We start from the raw sequence: 20,767 nt of genomic DNA, 5'->3' as shown, positions 1-20,767 counted from the left end.
TGCAAGGGCTGTCATTTAAAAAATACAATGACCCTACTGTTACTCTTACTGTAATAACAATAAGGAAATTCAGGGTTTTAAACAGATTCCTACTGTTATTATAAAGACTGTATTTAATGTACCTGCTAATCACTAGGTACATAGTAATCCCCTTTTGTGTGTGTTTTTTTGTTTGTTTGTTTGTTTTTTTGCTGAGATAGGTTTGAGAAACAAGTGTTATATGCTTCTTGCTTATTCTGGAAGTTCCAGTATGCTTTCGCACTGTATCTTTCTGCCTGGGTTCTACATTAAAATAAACCAATTATAAACAAAGAAGGAGAGACACTATCCTTTCAAATTTAGAACTCTTCTACCACTGTCCTATTTCAGAGTTAGCTTTGAGTTAGGTTTGACAAGGAGCCTTCACCTTGTCTCTTATGGAAATTATACATTCTCCACCAGCAAACTATCTTCTGAATCTTTGCACTCTGGTAACAGTGTCATTCTTTACCGTTTCCTGCAGGAGGGGGAGAAGTGGGAGGATGGCCCTTGCAAGCTGTGTGAGTGCCGGGGGGCTCAGGTAACTTGCTACGAGCCCTCTTGTCCTCCGTGTCCGGTAGCCACACTAGCTCAGGTGGTGAAGGGACAGTGCTGTCCAGATTGCACATCAGGTGGGTCCATGTCCAGTTTATTTCTGCTGAGATGTTTTTACTGCCAAAAAATTCAGAGAGGTCTCCTTTCCTCCCACCCCTTGCTTCATTTTCTTTAGTCATCCACTGGGTTTGTTTGTTTGTTTATTCTTAATTTTTCTAACAAATGATGCTTTGTCCATGTATTTGCCAAAGTCTACTGATTATGAGTATGTGACCTTGCACAAGTCATTGGTCCTCTCCGAATCTTAATTTTCTTGTTGATAAAACAGCCTTATCTACCTTGCAACATTATTGTGAACATCAAATAACATAATATTTGACAACTTGTAAAAGCAAATATATGCATTAGGACTGTTCCATTGTTGAAGATAGAAGAAAAATTGCTGAAAGTTTGTTATGGACGTTCATTTCTTTAAGGTGAACTGTTAAACAGATGGCTTTTGGAGTTCTCAGATGGGTTTTTGAAGTTTAAAGACTCATGAATTTCTTCCAAAAGAAAATTTTATCTACTTGTTCTGCAACTCTGCCTTCGAATCACCTGGGGTTGAATTAGTTCCAGTTAATAATTGTTGGCAAGCACTAAAGTTGCTCTGGCTGAGCAGTAATTTACCTATAAGCTCAGTCTCTCTTGGAGAAGTGGCATTTCCTTCTATTCATATTTCATAATTAATTGTTTTCATCCATGGGTTGCAGTTTTTCACATAGGCAGTTGCGCTTGTACTCAATGTATTCTAGCTAATCAGTGTTTCTGTGAAGAGTTTACCATGGGAAAAGAATAGCAACTTTAGGGTTTAATTACGTTACCTTCACTAAAGTGGCTCTCTGGGCTTTCCAAAACAAATATTTAGCATATTATAATGTCCCATACCTTGAAAATTAGGTCCTTGACAACTTCGAAAACTGAAAACGTCCTTTGCTGACAAATACCACTAAGTTCAGCGATGATCCCAATTACTGGGAATGAGATTTGAAATCTTGGAGAAAAAGAAGAAAACTGACTGTATTTTTTTGAGAAAATAATAACTATTTTTAAGCAGTGTAGGTTTTATGTCCTAACCTTTTATGCACATCAAAGGTTAAGAAGAACATTTAAGAAATTATAAATTATTGAATCTGCTTAAATCATCTATTCAATATTATGGCACTAGTCATTCCTATTTCTAGAGGTATTCTAGGAGGTGGAAGCATTCAGTAGGGCTAGTTTGGTAATGTTTTTAGCATCTTCACTTTAAGGAGACAGGAGACAGGAGACAGTGATGGTATTTCAGACAAGGAGCAATTCCTTGAAATCTTGCATTGAAATCAGTTTTGCTATTTGGGGTCCTCTTTCATAGGGACCAGAGTTTTCTGTTCTCCGTGTTCTATACAGGTCCAAATACCCCATAGATCCTTTGTTAGAAGGATGTAAGAGAAATCACGTGGTCTTTACTGAGCTCTCCTCTTTGTCCTTGATTGTAGTTCATTGCCACCCAGACTGCTTGACCTGCTCTCAGTCGCCAGACCACTGTGACCTCTGTCAGGACCCCACAAAGATGCTGCGGAACGGACGGTGTGTGCACAGCTGTGGTCTGGGATTTTACCAAGCCGGTGCTCTCTGTTTAGGTACGGCTCCAGGCAGGCAGCCCAGAGGGAGACTGAGGCTCACTGGTGTCCAGGATGGGGTCATGGCACAGGAAATGAACAATTTCCAAAAACCAATGTCATCCGTAGGCTACTTGACCTCTCTACTTGCAAGTCTCTTTCTTCTAACATTTGATGGGTGTTTCCAGTCTTCCCGGGGAGGTAGATGATGGGGCAGTCAGATGCTTACTAGGTAGTCATGGCTGGAGTTTTCACTTTTGAAAACTTTCAAGGATAGTCATTGGGATGCTTGGTGTCAGTTATTAAAACCCTCATATAGGGTCTTGCCTGGTGATCCAGTGGTTAAGACTTCACCTTCCAATGCAGGGGTTGTGGGTTCAATCCCTGTTCGGGGAGCTAGGATCCCCCATGCCTTGCAGCCAAAAAAACCAAATCATAAAACAGAAGCAATATTGTAACAGATTCAATAAAGACTTTAAAAATGGTCCATATCAAAAAAATCTTAAAAAAAAAAAACCCTCCTATAATCCAAGATAGAACTTTAGAGTTGACATGAACCTTTGAGATCACTTATGAGAACTTTCTCATTTCGCAAATGGGAAATCTGTGGGCCAGAGAATTAGCTGGCTTGCTTAATATCACACAGATAGTTGGTAACAGAGCTTACCTCTTGTGGGTTACCAGAGGATCCAGAATGGGTTCATGTGCAATCAGAATTCTTATAGTACATCTGGGAGGGAGCTCTTACCTGGGAGAATTCGGCTTGGATGAGGCCAAATCAGAGGTACTTTTTCTCCTATCTCTGACTCGTGGGGTTAATTATCCATTTAAGAGTGTGTAGGTTCATATCCTGGCTGTGAGTATAACCTCTCTGTGCCTCAGTATTCTTACCTGTAAAGTGGGGTAATACCGGTACCTTCCTCAGGAGGGTCTTGAGAGGATTACATGTGTCAATACATGTGAAGTGCCTAGAATAATGTCTAGGATGTAGTCAGGCCTCAATAAAAATCAACCACTTTTATTATTTTTGTAATTATTCACTTCTCCCTACTCTTTCTCCTGATTCATAATCTTCAGCCTTTTTGGAAGTTGTTTATATCTCTGCCATAAGGGATATTCTTGTAAAATGGTTGAGTGAGAAAGATATTGGGGGCAATTGGATAAGAAGAAAAGAGCATAGACCCCTGAGCCTAACTGCCTGGCTTCCAATGCCAGCTTCATGTGACCTTGACCTCGAGCAGGTTACTTAACCTCTATGAGTATTAACATTGGGATTAATACTCTCTACCTCGTAGAGTTGTTGTGAAGATTAAATGTATTCATATATGTAAAGCACTTTGCACAGTGCCTGGCATGAAATATGTGCAACGTAAATGAAGGCTCTAGAGTTATTTTCCTGCGTGTCTGGTTCTCTGTGTCTCCAGAGCCTCAGAATTGGGCTGTGTAGGAATTGGCACTGGGTGGTGCCCTTGAACTCATCAGAGATTCCCTTTCTCTTTCTCCCAACCTTGTCCGAGTCAGCCTGCCAGCCTCAGTGTTCCATGTGCACCAGTGGGCTAGAGTGCTCTTCCTGCCAGCCTCCCCTGCTGATGCAGCATGGCCAGTGCGTGTCCACCTGTGGGAACGGCTTCTACCAAGACCGCCACTCCTGTGCAGGTAATCACTGACTGGGCCACGGTCGGCCGGGCCGCTGAGAAAGCCATCCCCTGCCCCCAAGCCATCTGGGGCCACCCAGAGCTGTAAGCAACTGTAGGCTCCTTTCTTGCATGTCCTTGGTTAGATTTTTAGAAAAATCATTTGGAGGGAAAATGGTGAAAGAGAACAAGTGCAATTTATTCATCAGGTGTGCAGGCCAAATGATCTCGAAGGTCCTCTGTGGAGGAGGCTACTGGCCATCTCCACTCCAGGTTGTGGTCATAGGCAGAGTCCACGGGACTGTGGAAACCATCCTGAGAGGAAACACTGGTACTGTGTATGCCATGCGGATGTGAGGAGAGCGGGACCAGGGGCCAATCGCATTATAGATCTCTTTGAGATCTGTAAGAATTCTTCTGTATCTCTGTATCCCCAACATCAAGGGCTGCACAAAGAGTTCAGATTTGTGCAGCGTTTGTTGAACAACTGTTTGAGGAATGAAGGAACGTCCTACCCCTTGGTGATCCTGAAGGACCAGTGTTTCAACAGAAGTCTCAGCCGTAAAAGACAAAAGAACCCTTAATGTTTATTACAATCATGTTCTGTTCACCTGTTATTTTAGAAAAGGCTCAAAGTGGGTGCATACAAACACGTTTGTAAGTGTCTAATGGTTTGGCAATTTAGGTAAACTGCTGAAATTTCAATTTGATGAAATTATTGAATGTATTCTTTGATCCTTTCTTCTATACCATCAAAGAGACCTCCTGCTAGCACTCCTGTGACAGATTTGCTTTTGAAAGGGAATTAATTCCCTGTGGATTTTATTCTTCCCTCCGTACCACCTCCACCTCTACCACATGTCCCACCTACATGTTTACTTTTATCTTTTCCTTTCTGGCCACTTTTCTTTCTCCCAAGCCCAGTGTTTTAACCGGTGATGTTAATGCTGTTTCAGGGCACTTCGAAATGGGTAATGTTTCATTTGATTACTGGTTTACGTAGCTGACTGCTTCCACATTCCATCCACATACCCATACACAAATGCCTTAGTAGAAAGTTGCTGGGAAAATTTGTTCATGCTCCCTCCAGGGAATTAAACCAATTTGCTTTAGTTCAGCCTGGTTGCATTTTTATACATAAAATGAGAAGAAAAGGGAGAGCAAGGGGAGAGAGAGAAGAGGAGAAAGAGAATGATCTTAAAAATTAAAGATAAACTTGTGATCAATTTCCATATACTGTTTCGATGCTGAGATTGCACAAATAATCTTTCCTTATAAATAAGCTTTCTCATTGTCGGAATTATTTGGAATATTTGTGCTTGCACCACTTTTGGTGACTTTTCCCCGTTGACCTTAGAATTCGGTCAGTGAACCAGTGCTCTTCCAGAAAGTGCTAAACTTTTCAAAATGAGCCTGCCATTTTATGGTAGCAACAGGTTGTTTTGGACTGATTCCTCCTGGCAGGGTCATTTATGTTCTGGCTGGCGTCAATTGGCACTTTATTGACCCATCAAAACCAGAAGAAAGTGAACACTGTGCTGAGGAAACGCATTACCAGAAATTACCTGATTAATATTCATGCTCCCTATGTTGGATACAAGGGAGAGTGAGAAATTTGGGGCAGAGCCAATTGGCACGTAGACACAATGACTCTTCAATGAAAGAGTCGGAGCAGGTAAACCAGGGAGGGGTGGAAGAAGGCCCTGAGTCCTGCCAGAGAACTGCATCCTTAGGGGCCTTTATCACTGCCACGCTTCCCCTGAGTTTTTTGGTGTATGCACACATATATACATATGCTTACAAACGTGTACACATGTGTGCATATATTAATATTATTGTTATAACCTTGTGCTTGATTAAACTGAATAGCATTGTAAATATAGATCACATTTTGTGTCCCGTACCAGTCACTGCTTCATTTCCTCTGCCTTCCCCAACTTGAGAGTTTGACGCTTTGATCACTTTACCTGAAGGATCAGCACCACCCAGTTTTTTTCTTTCTTTCTTTCTTTTTTTTTTTTTTTTTTTTTGCGGTACGCGGGCCTCTCACTGATGTGGCCTCTCCCGTTGTGGAGCACAGGCTCCGGACGTGCAGGCTCAGCGGCCATGGCTCACGGGCCCAGCCGCTCCATGGCATGTGGGATCCTCCCGGACCGGGGCAGGAACCCGTGTCCCCTGCATCGGCAGGCGGACTCTCAACCACTGCGCCACCAGGGAAGCCCCATCCAGTTTTCATACCAGTCTAAATCAGACACCGGCAATGTGTAAGTTGCCTCTTCCCTACAGCAGGGAGGGCCAAGGAGTAGTCACCCTCTTAATGCCTAGAACTCACTTTTAGGCCTGGCTCTCAGGCTTCTGCCTTAATCCCTAGGCTTCTTTTGCCACCACCTGGATCTGGTCCAACATTCCTTCTTGACCCCATGGACACTAGGTCCTAGGACTGGTGCTCTCCTTTGGTTCCTGCCACCTGTTCTGTTGTGACCCTTTTCTAGGAATTAACAGCCCGTCTCTTAACCCCAGCCTGATGGTCAAGCTTGACCCATGTATGGATGTTCTTTGTCCCACCCCCCAACACCACGTGACCTTGCACCCTTCCCCCATGGCTCTTAGGTACCACTTGTCCTGGACTTACTGTATTCTCTCTACCAGAGTGGTGATTTCATTACCTCTTCTTAGAAACCTTGGTATTAAATCTAAATCTAGATCCAGACTGAGCTCGCCCATCCTGAGAACATTCTTCCTTGCCTGTCTTGCCCCTCTTTTCAATCAACCTCTGTTTTACTCTGGTGGGACTACTGAACTGTACACATAAATCATAGATATAAAAGCCCATAAGAAGAAAAGTTAAAACAACCAAACTAACACACACCATGCCAGATTAGTTTAAAATGACTAGCTCAAGACTGTAGACCTTGAGATGAGAAAGAGCAGAATTTAGCCAATTTTTATATGTGTATCAGCGTTTGCTTTGTCTACTTAAAACTTCCAGTATTCGCAAAAGTTTGAGGATGGAGCTGTGTGTACCCATGGCAGGTGCTGCCTTCATACTGCAGACCCAGAGATGGGCGGGAGGGTGATACAGTGCACGAGACCGTAGGCTTGGGAGCCAAACCACCTGGATGCCAGGCTTGGCTCTGTCACTTCAAACAGCCTATTCTTTAACTTTGTGCTTCAGTTGCCTACAGCTGAAGCAGGGACAGTGATATCTGCCATATAGCATTGTTGTGCAGATTGAATGAGGGAATTCACACATGTCGTTTAGGATGGCACCTGGCACCTGTAAGCCCTCCATGTATGTTAGGAGACTTGGATTTTTGCTTCCCATCGTCCTTTCCTGTTCCCTGTCCCCCACTCCTCCATTCATTCTCTATTGACCATTGCTCGAGGTCCTGCGAATATGAAGCCAAGAGTCCACGTTTGCCTGTAGTGAGCTGGTAGTCAAGGCAGGGTTAGCTGCTGCTTACAGAGATGTGAAAGAATAAAAATACAAACACAAAAACCTCTGCAGCTTATTCTATATCTGATTGCTGTGTGGTCTTAGATTTTGAAACTTAAAGAATCAAGCAACTGAACATTTTTTAGGTTTGTGTGAATTGAATCTCAACTCTACCACTTACTGCTGTATGGCTTTGGGCAAGTCATTTAACCACTTTGAGCCTCAGTTTCCTCCACTGTAAAATGGGGATAATATTATCTACTTTAAGCCATTAATATGAAGGTTAGAAAAGATGTTTGAAAATGTAAATATATTATGACTGACACATAGTATGTGGACAATAAAAGGCAGCTATTGTCATTATCAAATCTGTACCTTTATTTTTCAATTTATGAAAATCAAATAGGTTGCATTAGTAAACAAAGGGTTTTGTGCCATTTGTGTCTGATTTTAAACAACTTTTATATCTTATGGAGAAGTAAATATAATATAGAGAACGATTTACTGTATTCATCACAAGTTGAGATCATTTTATTTTCTTTAAATGCTCCGATTAAATGATGAGAATCTGGAATGATTTGTTTCTTAGCCAACATTAAGGTATATTTAGAAGGAAAACTTATGAGAAGAAAACCTGTAAAATTTACATATAGGATACTGACCTGGCTGAGATTTAAAAGCTGTCGTTTGAACAGAAGAATTTCTAAAGTTAATTATTTGTTGGAATTTTGTTTGACTGGAGCAGCCCCACCATTTATGGACGTGAAGCGCTGACCCCTTGCAGCCAGGCCCAAAGCAGTACTTGCTGGGTCTCGGAATTATATTCTGCTTGTGGCTGAGCCCAGCCTGGCCGTGCCCAGGAAGAACCTCTTGGCAAAGGCATTTATGAAACTGATGTTCTGAAATCCTCAAGAAAATAGGAGCCCTCCTTGTTCTGTTGGGACAGCCACTGTCAAGCTGGTTTCTTCCATGGCCCCTCCAACATCCCCCAGAACGGGAGGGTCAGTCCCAATTTCACTGCCACATCACATATTCAGTCTGGGGGCCCAGCACATCCTACCAGTCTGTCTTCGCTCATTTTGTTCTGCTCTTTAAATCATACACATGTTCAAGCCTCTGGTATTCTACAGCAATTACGGTGTCTCAATTGCTGAGTGTCTCGTAAAGGGGACTTATTGCTTCAAGTGACATTCCCATCTCCTTCATTCTGTTCATGCGACGAATAATTTGTTGAGTCTCTTCCATGTCCCAGGCACTGGGATACAGCAGTGAACTGACAGAAAACTGCCCTGTGGTTCAGGAACTTACGTTCTCAATGGGAGAAGAGTGTCAGTAAATAAGTAAATAAATAAGATCATTTCAAATAGTTACCATTATATGAATTCATTACTTTCAGTGCTATAAAGACAGTTTAAGGGGCTTCCCTGGTGGCGCAGTGGTTGAGAGTCTGCCTGCTAATGCAGGGGACACGGGTTCGAGCCCTGGTCTGGGAGGATCCCACATGCTGTGGAGCAACTAGGCCCGTGAGCCACAACTACTGAGCCTGCACGTCTGGAGCCTGTGCTCCGCAACAAGAGATGCCGCCATAGTGAGAGGCCCGCACACCGCGATGAAGAGTGGCCCCCGCTTGCCACAACTAGAGAAAGCCCTCACACAGAAACGAAGACCCAACACAGCAAAAATAAATAAAATGACTAATAAACTCCTACCACCAACATCTAAAAAAAAAAAAAAAACAGTTTAAAAAGTTTATTATAGGGGCTTCCCTGGTGGCACAGTGGTTGAGAATCTGCCTGCTAATGCAGGGGACACGGGTTTGAGCCCTGGTCTGGGAAGATCCCACATGCCGCGGAGCAACTAGGCCCGTGAGCCACAACTACTGAGCCTGCGCGTCTGGAGCCTGTGCTCCGCAACAAGAGAGGCCGCGATAGTGAGAGGCCCGCGCACCGCGATGAAGAGTGGCCCCCGCTTGCCGCAACTAGAGAAAGCCCTCGCACAGAAACGAAGACCCAACACAGCCAAAAATAAAAATAAATAAATTAAAAAGAAGGTTCAACATTTAAATTAAAAAAAAAAAGTCTGTTATAGGAAGTGACTGATTACTGAGGCAGGGACGGGTCTTATCCTTCTGAATTCCCCACAGTGCTGAGCACATATAAGGCCCTCTGGAACAACTTTTGATTGAAAGAAGTGTGATTTAAACCGCTGCACAGAGGAGAAAGCATAGGATTATACAGGCATGACTAGACTCTGGCTTCCTGGTAACCCGACTTCCATTTAGCTCCTATTATTTACTCCCTGTCAGCAATTCCTGGCTACCTGTGGCCTCAGGAAAATTACAGAATCTTACTTTTCCCACCCTTCTTTTTCTTGTCTTCCTTTACCTCTTCTCTGAGATCACTGGGTGCCTTATGAGTGCCGAAACAGTGATTCTTCTTAAAAAAAAACCTGTCACCGGAACTTGGGAAGTATCCACGGGGTGTTTTAAGCCATTCAGAAGGGAGGACCACAGGAGTGCCCTCCTAGAATGTTCGTTTCCTGAGTAAACTAGGCCCAGTGAAGCAGGTGACAATCATATTCCAAATCCCCTCCCTCTCTGGACATTCTCGAAAAGAATAAATGGAGAGAGGAAGGAAAAAGCAGCTGGTGGTGTTTTGCCTGGGGCCTCTGCTCTAGCAGGCAACTGGCTGTGTTTGGCATTTGTGCTGCTCGTCGGACCCTTGCCGTGTATGCCAAAGGCAGATGACGGAACAGAAGTATCACATACCAGCCGAGAAAGCCCGCCACAAGTGCAAGGGAGTTTATCTTCCAGACAGATCCCATTCTTCCTGACAAATCTGAACCCCCAAATATTTCAGCTATGGATTACAAAGTAGTGACAAGTCTTCTGGCTTTCTGCCCAGTTCTTAGCGTTCTCAGTTATTTTAGCTAGACTGTGTGGTGTACATTTGTACATTCTTTCTCTCTTTTCCCCATTCCCCACCCTGCACCCTCCCTGCTCTGCCCTCCCCTCCCTTTGTTACGCTGCCCACAGAGCACCCAGCACCTCCATGCTAATCACTGCCCGGATCTGAGCAGGCTGCGCCAGTGCGGCCAGGAAGTCTGGGAACTCGCCCATCAAAAGCCTGGTTTGGGCTGGTGGTCCCTCCTTTGGGTCTTTAGTTTCTATAGACACGTAGATTCAAGGATAGCCATTTAATTAACACGAGCTGAGGAAAAACTCAGGTAGTCCAAGCAGCTGAGAGTTGCCAGTGGTAACAGTGGATGAGTGGAATCTGAGAATTCTGTTTGTGTCAGGCTCAGCCTAGGTGGTCACCGCATTTGAAAACCCTCAGTGTGTGCTGTGTTGTAGATTTAGGAGTATAGGTAGAGGGGCAGCAGACAGAAAGGATAACCTGAGGAGTGTTCCTGGTGAGCTGAATGTCTGCCTTTATCCTCTCACTTATGTACCATTGAAAAGCTAGCTTGCTTGTAAATCTCTCTCCATATGGACCTGCCAAAGCCTCCGTCAGCTGGGAAGTCATTCCTTCGGTTCAAGCTCTCTGTCTACAGAAGACCCTGCTAAAAATTCACATATGTCACCAAGACAAGCAAATCATTCAGCTGTATCACAAATGTGGTTAATAGATTAACTAGCTATTTACCCAGCACCTGCCTTAGGGAACAGGACTATAGGCTTTTTTTTTTTCTCCTTTAGAAATTTTTTCCCCTAAGTACCAGATGAATTCATCTAATAAAGTCAGTAAAATTCAAGGCGCATAAAGTCAGTGAAAATCCCTGACTCAAGCTCTCCCAAATCATGACTGTTGGTATTTTGGTGAATGTCTTCCTAATTTATGTAGTGTGTGTGTGTGTGTGTGTGTGTGTGTGTGTGTGTGTGTTGTGCACACAGACACACATAGATGCATTTATTTTTCAAAAGTAAAATCACACTCCATATATAGTTTTATTGCCTGTTTTCCCCATGCTATTTATTATCCTTCTACACATCTTCTTAAAGCTGTTGTATAACTTTCCATCTGTGGCTGTGCAATAATTCATTTAGCCAATCCTCTGGTGGACATTTCTTCCTCATTTTCCCATGATCATAAATAACCATGATGTAAACATTTTTAATAGAAATTGTGGTAAATATGTTTGATTAGGGTAAATTCTTAGACATGTAATTGCTGGCCCTAAGTGTATATAGGCACATATTTAAGCTTTTGACACATATTAACATATTACCCTCTTTTAAAGAAGCTGTAATTTGCACTCCTGCTAGAAACACATGAGGGTGCCTACCCCCTACTACCCTTGTCAGCACTAGGTATTACGATTCTCATTGCATTTGTCAATTTGATTGATGTAAAATGTAATCTTGTTTATTTATTTATTTATTTATTAATACTTATTTTGGGGATTTATATGAAGGAAGTTGAATTAATCATACTTACCCGTTCATGGCCCCCTTTCATCATTGGCCTAAGCCAGGTTATTCTCCTTATCTATCTGTCTATCTCCCTGTCTGTCTACTCCTTTTGTCCCCATAACCTGTTCCCACTTCCTTTCTCCCCAGCTCCCCACTTAAGTAACTATTCTAATGCAATTTAATGTGGATTTGTTCCATGTGTGTGCTCTTATTGTTTTGTATGCATGTATTTTAAATATTCATACCTGTTACTAGGTGGATATTTCATCTTTTTTTTTGTTTGTTTCAGTAAGTGGTTTTATTACTGGTTAGATTTTACAACTTCTGATATTTGAATAGACTTCCACCTTAAAATTCTAAAACAACAAAGTGACCGTTGGAGGGGGTTGATTTTTTTCTTTTTAGGACTATTCAAAGTAACAAACTTTTTTTTTGTTGTTGTTACATTTTTGCTCTGGTCATAAATATACAGAGAGAAAAAGAGGGAGAGAAAAATGAACAAGTCATCCAAAGTATGGAGATAAAACAGTATTCCTAAGGCACGTGGCAGTCTTAGAAAATACAGAAGCTCTGACCAACTTAAATTATTTGTTGTTTTTCCTCGCTCAGTCCACAAAACTGTACAGTGACACAAATGCTGTGTTGCAGATAGATCTTCCAAGTAATTCCAGTCCACACCGCTGTGTCAGCCGGGGGTGCAATTATTTTCTTCCTCAGTTTCCAGGTGAGATCCTAAAATGTGGTTAGCTAGTTGCTCAAAGCCTCTATTTTAAAATGCACTTGGGCGGATTGGTTCAAGATGGCTGAGAAGAAAGACGTGTGCTCACTCCTTCTTGCGAGAGCACTGGAATCACAACTAACTGCTGAACAATCAATGACGGGAAGACACTGGAACTCACCAAAGAAGACAGCGCACATCCAAAGATGAAGGAGAAGCTACAATGAGACAGTAGGAGGGGCACAATCACAATAAAATCAAATCCCATAACTGCTGGGTGGTGACTCACAAACTGGACAACACTTATACCACAGAAGTCCACCCACTGGAGTGAAGGTTCTGAGCCGCATGTCAGGCTTCCCAACCTGGGGGTCCAGCAACGGGAGAAGGAATTCCTAGAGAATCAGATTTTGAAGGCTACTGGGATTTGATTGCAGAACTTCGACAGGACTGAGGGAAACAGAGACTCCACTCTTGGAGGGCACACACAAAGTAGTGTGCGCATCAGGACCCAGGGGAAGGAGCAGTGACCCCAAGGGAGACTGAACCAGACCTACCTGCTGGTATTGAAGGGTCTTCTGCAGAGGCGAGAGGTGGCTCTGTCTCACTGTGAGGACATGAACACTGGCAGCAGAAGTTCTGGGAAGTATTCCTTGGCATGAGCCCTCCCAGAGTCAGCCATTAGCCCCACCAAAGAGCCCAGGTAGGCTCCAGTGTTGGGTCGCCTCAGGCCAAACAACCAACAGGGAAGGAACCCAGCCCCACCCATGAGCAGTCAAGTGGATTACAGTTTTACTGAGATCTGCCCACCAGAGCACAGCCAGCTCTACCCACCACCAGTCGCTCCCATCAGGAAACTTGCACAAGCCTCTTAGATAACCTCATTCACAAGACGGCAGATAGCAGAAGCAAGAAGAACTACAATCCTGCAGCCTGTGGAACAAAAACCACATTCACAGAAACATAGACAAGATGAAAAGGCAGAGGGCTATGTACTAGATGAAGCAACAAGATGAAACCCCAGAAAAACAACTAAATGAAGTGGAGATAGGCAACCTTCCAGAAAAAGAATTCAGAATAATGATAGTGAAAATGATCCAGGACCTCGGAAAAACAATGGAGGCAAAGATCGAGAAGATGCAAGAAATGTTTAACAAAGACCTAGAAGAATTAAAGAACAAACAAACAGAGATGAATATTACAATAACTGAAATGAAAAATACACTAGAAGGAATCAGTAGCAGAAAAACTGAGGCAGAAGAATGGATAAGTGACCTGGAAGATACAATAGTGAAAATAACTACCACAGAGCAGAATAAAGAGAAGAGAATGAAAAGAAATGAAGACAGCCTAAGAGAACTATGGGACAACATTAAACACAACAACGTTCGCATTATAGGGGTCCCAGAAGGAGAAGAGAGAGAGAAAGGACCTGAGAAGAATATTTGAAGAGATTATAGTCGAAAACTTCCCTAAACATGGGAAAGGAAATAGCCACCCAAGTCCAGGAAGTGCAGAGAGTCCCAGGTAGGATAAACCCAAGGAGAAACATGCAGAGACACATAGTAATCAAATTGACAAAAATTAAGCACAAAAATTATTGAGCAACAAGCAAAAAATGACAACATACAAGGGAACTCCCATAAGGTTAAAAGCTGATTTCTCAGCAGAAACTCTACAAGCCAGAAGGGAGTGGCAGGACATATTTAAAGTGATGAAAGGGAAGAACCTACAACCAAGATTACCCAGCAAGGATCTCATTCAGATTTGACAGAGAGATCAAAAGCTTTACAGACAAGCAAAAGCTAAGAGAATTCAGCACCACCAAACCAGCTCTACAAACAACTGCTAAAGGAACTTCTCTAAGTGGGAAACACAGGAGAAGAAAAGGACCTACAAAAACAAACCCATAACAATTAAGAAAATGGTAATAGGAACATACATATCTATAATTACCTTAAATGTGAATGGATTAAATGCTCCAACCAAAAGGCACGCTTGCTGAATGGATACAAAAACAAGACTGATATATATGGTGTCTACAAGAGATCCACTTCAGACCTAGGGACACATACAGATTGAAAGTGAGGGGATGGAAAAAGATATTCCATGCAAATGGAAATCAAAGGAAAGCTGGAGTAGCCATACTCATATCAGATAAAATAGACTTTAAAATAAAGAATGTTACAAGAGACAAGGAAGGACACTACATAATGATCAAGGGATCAATCCAAGAAGAAGATATAACAATTATAAATATATATGCACCCAACATAGGAGCGTCTCAATACATAAGGCAAGTGCTAACAGCTATAAAAAAGGAAATTGACAGTAACACAGTAATAGTGGGGAACTTTAATACTTCACTTACACCAATGGACAGATCATCCAAACAGAAAATTAATAAGGAAACACAAGCTTTAAATGACACAGTAGACCAGATAGATTTAATTGATATTTATAGGACATTCCATCCAAAAGCAGCAGATTACACTTTCTTCTCAAGCGTGCATGGAACATTCTCCAGGATAGATCACATCTTGGGTCACAAATCAAGCCTCAGTAAATTTAAGACAATTGAAATCATATCAAGCATCTTTTCTGACCACAACTCTATGAGATTAGAAATCAATTACAGGGAAAAAAACATAAAAAACACAAACACATGGAGGCTAGACAATATGTTACTAAATAACCAAGAGATCACTGAAGAAATCAAAAAATACCTAGAGACAAATTACAGTGAAAACACGACAACGCAAAACCTATGGGATGCAGCAAAAGCAGTTCTAAGAGGGAAGTTTATAACAGTAAAAGCCTACCTCAAGGAACAAGAAAAATCTCAAATAAACAATCTAACCTTACATCAAAATGAACTAGAGAAAGAAGAACAAACAAAACCCAAAGTTAGTAGAAGGAAAGAAATCATAAAGATCAGAGCAGAAGTAAATGAAATAGAAACAAAGAAAACAATAACAAAGATCAATAAAACTAAAAGCTGGTTCTTTGAGAAGATAAACAAAATTGACAGGCCATTAGCCAGACTCATCAAGAAAAAGAGGGAGAGGACTCAAATCAATAAAATCAGAAATGAAAAAGGAGAAGTTACAACAGACACCACAGATATACAAAGTTATACAGATATACAGAGCATCCTAAGAGACTACTATAAGCAACTCTATACCAATAAAATGGACAACCTGGAAGAAATGGACAAATTCTTAGAAAGGTATAACCTTCCAAGACTGAACCAGGGAGAAAGAGAAAATATGAAAACCAATCACAAGTAATGAAATTTAAACTGTGATTAAAAGTCTTCCAACAAACAAAAGTCCAGGATCAGATGGCTTCACAGGTGAATTCTATCAAACATTTAGAGAAGAGCTAACACCCATCCTTCTCAAACTCTTCAAAAAAACGGCAGAGGAAGGAACACTTCCAAACTCATTCTATGAGGCCACCATCACCCTGATACCAAGACCAGACAAAGATACTGCAATAAAAGAAAATTACAGACCAATATCACTGATGAATGTAGGTGCAAAAATCCTCAATAAAATACTAGCAAACAGAATCCAACAACACATTAAAAGGATATACACCATGATCAAGTGGGATTTATCTCAGGGATGCAAGGATTCTTCAATATACGCAAATCAATCAATGTGATACACCATATTAACAAATTGAAGAATAAAAACCATATGATCATCTCAATAGATGCAGAAAAAGCTTTTGACGAAATTCAACACCCATTTATGATAAAAACTCTCCAGAAAGTGGGCATAGAGGGAACCTACCTCAACATAATAAAGGCCATATACGACAAACCCACAGCAAACATCATTCTCAATTGTGAAAAACTGAAAGCATTTCCTCTAAGATCAGGATCAAGACAAGGCTGTCCGCTCTCGCCACTATTATTCAACATAGTTTTGGAAGTCCTAGCCACGGCAATCAGAGGAGAAAAAGAAATAAAAGGAATACAAATTGGAAAAGAAGAAACAAAACTGTCACTGTTTGCAGATGACATGGTACTATACATAGAGCATCCTAAAGATGCCACCAGAAAACTACTAGAACTAATCAATGAATTTGGTAAAGTTGCCGGATGCAAAATTAAGGCACAGAAATCGCTTGCATTCCTATACACTAAGGATGAAAAATCTGAAAGAGAAATTATGGAAACACTCCCATTTACCATTGCAACAAAAAGAATAAAATACCTAGGAATAAACCTACCTAGGGAGATAAAAGACCTGTATGCAGAAAACTATAAGACACTGATGAAAGAAATTAAAAATGATAGAAACAGATGGATGGATATACCTTGTTCTTGGATTGGAAGAATAACATTGTGAAAATGACTATACTACCCAAAGCAATCTACAGATTCAATGCAATCCCTATCAAATTACTAATGGCATTATTTTACAGAACTAGAACAAAAAATCTTAAAATTTGTATGGAGACACAAAAGACCCCGAGTAGCCAAAGCAGTCTTGAGGGAAAAAAATGGAGCTGAAGGAATCAGACTCCCTAACTTCAGAGTATAGTACAAAGCTACAGTAATCAAGACAGTATGGTACTGGCACAAAAACAGAAATATAGATCCATGGAACAGGATAGAAAGCCCAGAGATAAACCCATGCACCTATGGTCAACTAACCTATCACAGAGGAGGCAAGGATATACAATGGAGAAAAGACAGTCAGTTCAATAAGTGGTTCTGGGAAAACTGGACAGCTACATGTAAAAGAATGAGATTAGAAAACTCCCTAACACCATACACAAAAATAAACTCAAAATTGATTAAAGACCTAAATGTCAGATCAGACACTATAAAACTCTTAGTGGAAAATATAGGAAGAACACTCTTTGACATAAATCACAGCATGATCTTTTTTGATCCACCTCCTAGAGTAACGGAAATAAAAACAAAAATAAAAAAATGGGACCTAATGAAACTTAAAAGCTTTTGCAAAGCAAAGGAAACTACAAACAAGACGAAAAGATAACCCTCATAATGGGCGAAAATATTCACAAACGAATCAATGGACAAAGGATTAATCTCCAGAATATATAAACAGCTCATGCAGCTCAATATTAAAAAAACAAATAACCTAATCCAAAAATGGGCAGATGACCTAAATAGACATTTCTCCAAAGAAGACATACATATGGCCAAGAAGCACATGAAAAGATGCTCAACATCACTAATTATTAGAGAAATGCAAATCAAAACTACAATGAGGTATCACCTCACACCAGTTAGAGTGGGCATCATCAGAAAATCTAGAAACAATAAATGCTGGAGAGGGTGTGGAGAAAAGGGAACCCTCTTGCACTGTTCGTGGGAATGTAAATTGATACACCACTATGGAGAACAGTATGGAGGTTCCTTTAAAAACTAAAAATAGAATTACCATATGACCCAGCAATCCCAGTACTGGGCATATACCCAGAGAAAGCCATAATTCAAAAAGACACATGCACCCCAATGTTCATTGCAGCACTGTTTACAATAGCCAGGTCTTGGAAGCAGCCTAAATGCCTATCGACAGACGAATGGATAAAGAAGATGTGGTACATATATACAATGGAATATATACAATGGAATATTACTCAACCATAAAAAGGAATGAAATTGAGTCATTTGTAGAGACGTGGATGGATCTAGAGACTGTCATAGAGAGTGAAGTAAGTCAGAAAGAGAAAAACAGATATATTTACACATATATTAACACATATATGTGGAACCTAGAAAATGATACAGATGAACCGGTTTGCAGGGCAGAAGTTGAGACACAGATGTAGAGAACAAACGTATGGACACCAAGGGGGGAAAGCAGCAGGGGGTGGGGCGGGCAGGGGTGGTGGGATGAATTGGGAGATTGGGATTGACATGTATACACTAATATGTATAAAATGTATAACTAATAACCTGCTGTATAAAAAAATAAGTAAAATTCAAAAATTCAATAATAAATGAATAAATAAATAAATGGCACCATCATCCAGTTGGTTGGGCCAAACAATAAAAAAAAGAAAAAAAAGTTTAAAAAAAGACAAAAATTAAAAAATTCATAATACTTATTGGGCTTATGGGTAAATACCTTTTCTGATAACGAGACTCTGGTTCTAAGGTTGAAAGGTGCTTAAAACTCAGTAAAGAAATAATAACAAATTGGGTTTGGTATTATCTCTTCCATAATGATTGAATCTGAGTAAGAAGCAGCTTGTTTTATTAAATGCTACTTTTAGAAGGATGGGAAAATATAAGTCCTGAAAGCAATTTATAGTTTTCACGGCACTGACGCTTTTCCTGGTTCTTCTTAGTTTACTTCAGAGAGACAGTGAAAAAATTTTGCAGGATCAACACTGTTACTCGATTTGCAGTTGACGGGTTGGATGTTTTTAAGTGTATCTACTGCTTTGGAGGAATTCGTGACCTACTTCAAAATTAGTTTTTCCAGTAAAGTCAACCGTTAGTGATTATCTTTGCCACAAATCTTTCTTTAGACGATTCCTGAAAGATAACATGTATATTAACTGGGCTTGCGTTATCTATTTTTTCTTTTTGGAATTATATCAACTAAAGCAAACAAAAATGTAACGACTTAAAAAATTAGGTGGACTTTTTCATTTGTGTTTGTATTTTTAAGTAAGTAGGTTACATTATATTATTTCTCCAAAGCTCTGTTGTTTTTATTTTTTTTGGTTTGGATTTTTTTTTTTTTTTGTAATTGACTCCAAACCTTGGCAAGCTGTAATTCATAATCAAATAAATGCTTTATTTAATGCGTGTAAAAAAAAATAAAATACACTTGGAATTCAACTAAAGATAATTTCTTTTTTTAAATCACTTGTGGGGCGGGGCCGAGGGGCCGAGAATCATTAGAAAAGGTTGGTTAAGAGTCGTTTGCGAGGGGCTGTGGGGCTCATGGTCCTCCAGGTTGCCAGGCCCAGAAGTTAAGGCGGACGTCATGGGCTGTGAGGCTGGTCAGGTCTGTGAGGTTGGTGGGCATCCTGGGGTGGCTGAGCGAGGCCTTGGACAGCTCCGAGGCCGACCCCTATGGCGTCCCCGTCTGCAGCGCTGCCTCTGTCGACTTGTCCACGCCCGTGTTTTCCCGCCGTACGAAGTTGCGCCTGAACTTGGCCTGGGCGTTCTGAGACGAGACCTGGAGGACCCGCTTGGTGAGGCCCGTCTTTTGCGCGAGCTGCTTCTAGTCCTTGGCATCAGGGTTGTGGTTAACGGCAAAGACTTCACGTTCCGAAGCTGCTGGTGCTTGAAGGAGTTGCGCATGCACTTCGTCTTCCAGCTGCTCCGGTACCTCTGGTCGCGGTCCAGGTGCTCCACATCGTTCTTGTTCCAGCTAAGTGCAGCGTTGTAGGTCGCCGGGTCCGCCCCGGGCCCGAGGCTCTTGCGCTTCCTCGGCCGCCCCTTCTGCACCGTGCCTACACTATTGTAGTAGGGAAGACCCAGAGGGTTGGCCCCCGCTGCACCCAACCCTGCGCTCTTGGCCACGTCGGCGTGGTTGAAGTGCGCGGCGTACTCACCCTGCAGCAGCGCCCCGAAGTGCAAGCAGTGGTAGACCAGTCTGTCCTTCATGCGGAAGTGGTCACCCGTGGTCAGCATCTTGTTACACGTAGTGCACGTGAAGCAGTTGAGGTGATAAACCAAGTCCCGAGCTCGCATCACCATCTCCGAGGCCGAGATGCCTCGGTGGCAGCGGGCGCAGCGCTGCACGTAGAACCGCCTGTAGTAGTCTTCCTTGCGGTAGGTGCTTCTACCCTTGCTGAAACAGGTGAGCTCCAACTCCAGGTTGAGCTTGCACTCGCAGCACTTGAGGCAGCGCATGTGCCACTGCTTGTCCACCACCAGTAGGTAGTAGCGGTCGGAGATGTTAACCTTGCAACTGGCGCAGAGCGCAGCGCGGTCACTCCTAATGGACGGCATGGTCGTCTCCGTGTCGCCGCGGTCGATGGCGGAGCTGATGGCGGGAGCCTCGCTATTGGCCCTGCAGTCCATCTCGTTGATGACCCCGTGCACCTCGGGGCCTGACCGGCTGTGGAACAGTATTGCGGGGGGGACCGGCGGGGCCGGGGGCACGGCTCCTTCGCCTCCTTTTTTTAAATTTTAAAGACTTAAAAAAATTTTACAGCCATTTTAGGTTCACAGCAAAATTAAAAGGAAAGTGCAGAGATTTCCCATATACTCCCTGCCCCAACACAAGCTCAGCCTCCCCCATTATCAACATCCTATACCAGAGTGGTACATTTGTTACAAAGGATGAACCATTCTTTTCCTTTGTTTCCCTCACTAAGCACTGTTATTAAGATGCATACAGGGGC

The 20,767-nt window shown here is 42.0% G+C and overlaps 1 protein-coding gene and 1 pseudogene across 11 annotated transcripts in view; one reads left to right on the top strand and one right to left on the bottom strand.

The window, feature by feature from the left end:
- The window catches only part of FRAS1 (Fraser extracellular matrix complex subunit 1), a 552,940-nt gene that overhangs the window by 303,684 nt on the left and 228,489 nt on the right, over positions 1–20,767 (top strand). For 10 of the 11 annotated variants that reach the window (XR_007477155.1, XM_049709348.1, XM_033406458.2 and 7 more), the window contains 3 exons: positions 503–650; positions 2,091–2,234; positions 3,735–3,869. Coding sequence is in view for 10 of the 11 variants with exons in the window: in XM_049709348.1 (XP_049565305.1) it covers positions 503–650; positions 2,091–2,234; positions 3,735–3,869 (427 nt within the window). In the remaining variant the exon portion in view is untranslated. Of the gene's footprint in view, positions 1–502; positions 651–2,090; positions 2,235–3,734; positions 3,870–20,767 lie in introns of those variants that run through there. The other variant, XM_049709349.1, reaches the window with a different exon arrangement.
- Positions 19,275–20,498, bottom strand: LOC105748539 (LIM/homeobox protein Lhx2-like; annotated as a pseudogene).

Source organism: Orcinus orca, chromosome 4, assembly GCF_937001465.1.
Source record: "Orcinus orca chromosome 4, mOrcOrc1.1, whole genome shotgun sequence".
Lineage (NCBI taxonomy): Eukaryota > Metazoa > Chordata > Mammalia > Artiodactyla > Delphinidae > Orcinus > Orcinus orca.
Note: the sequence above shows the minus strand (reverse complement) of the source record. Positions and strands in the feature narration are given on the sequence as shown.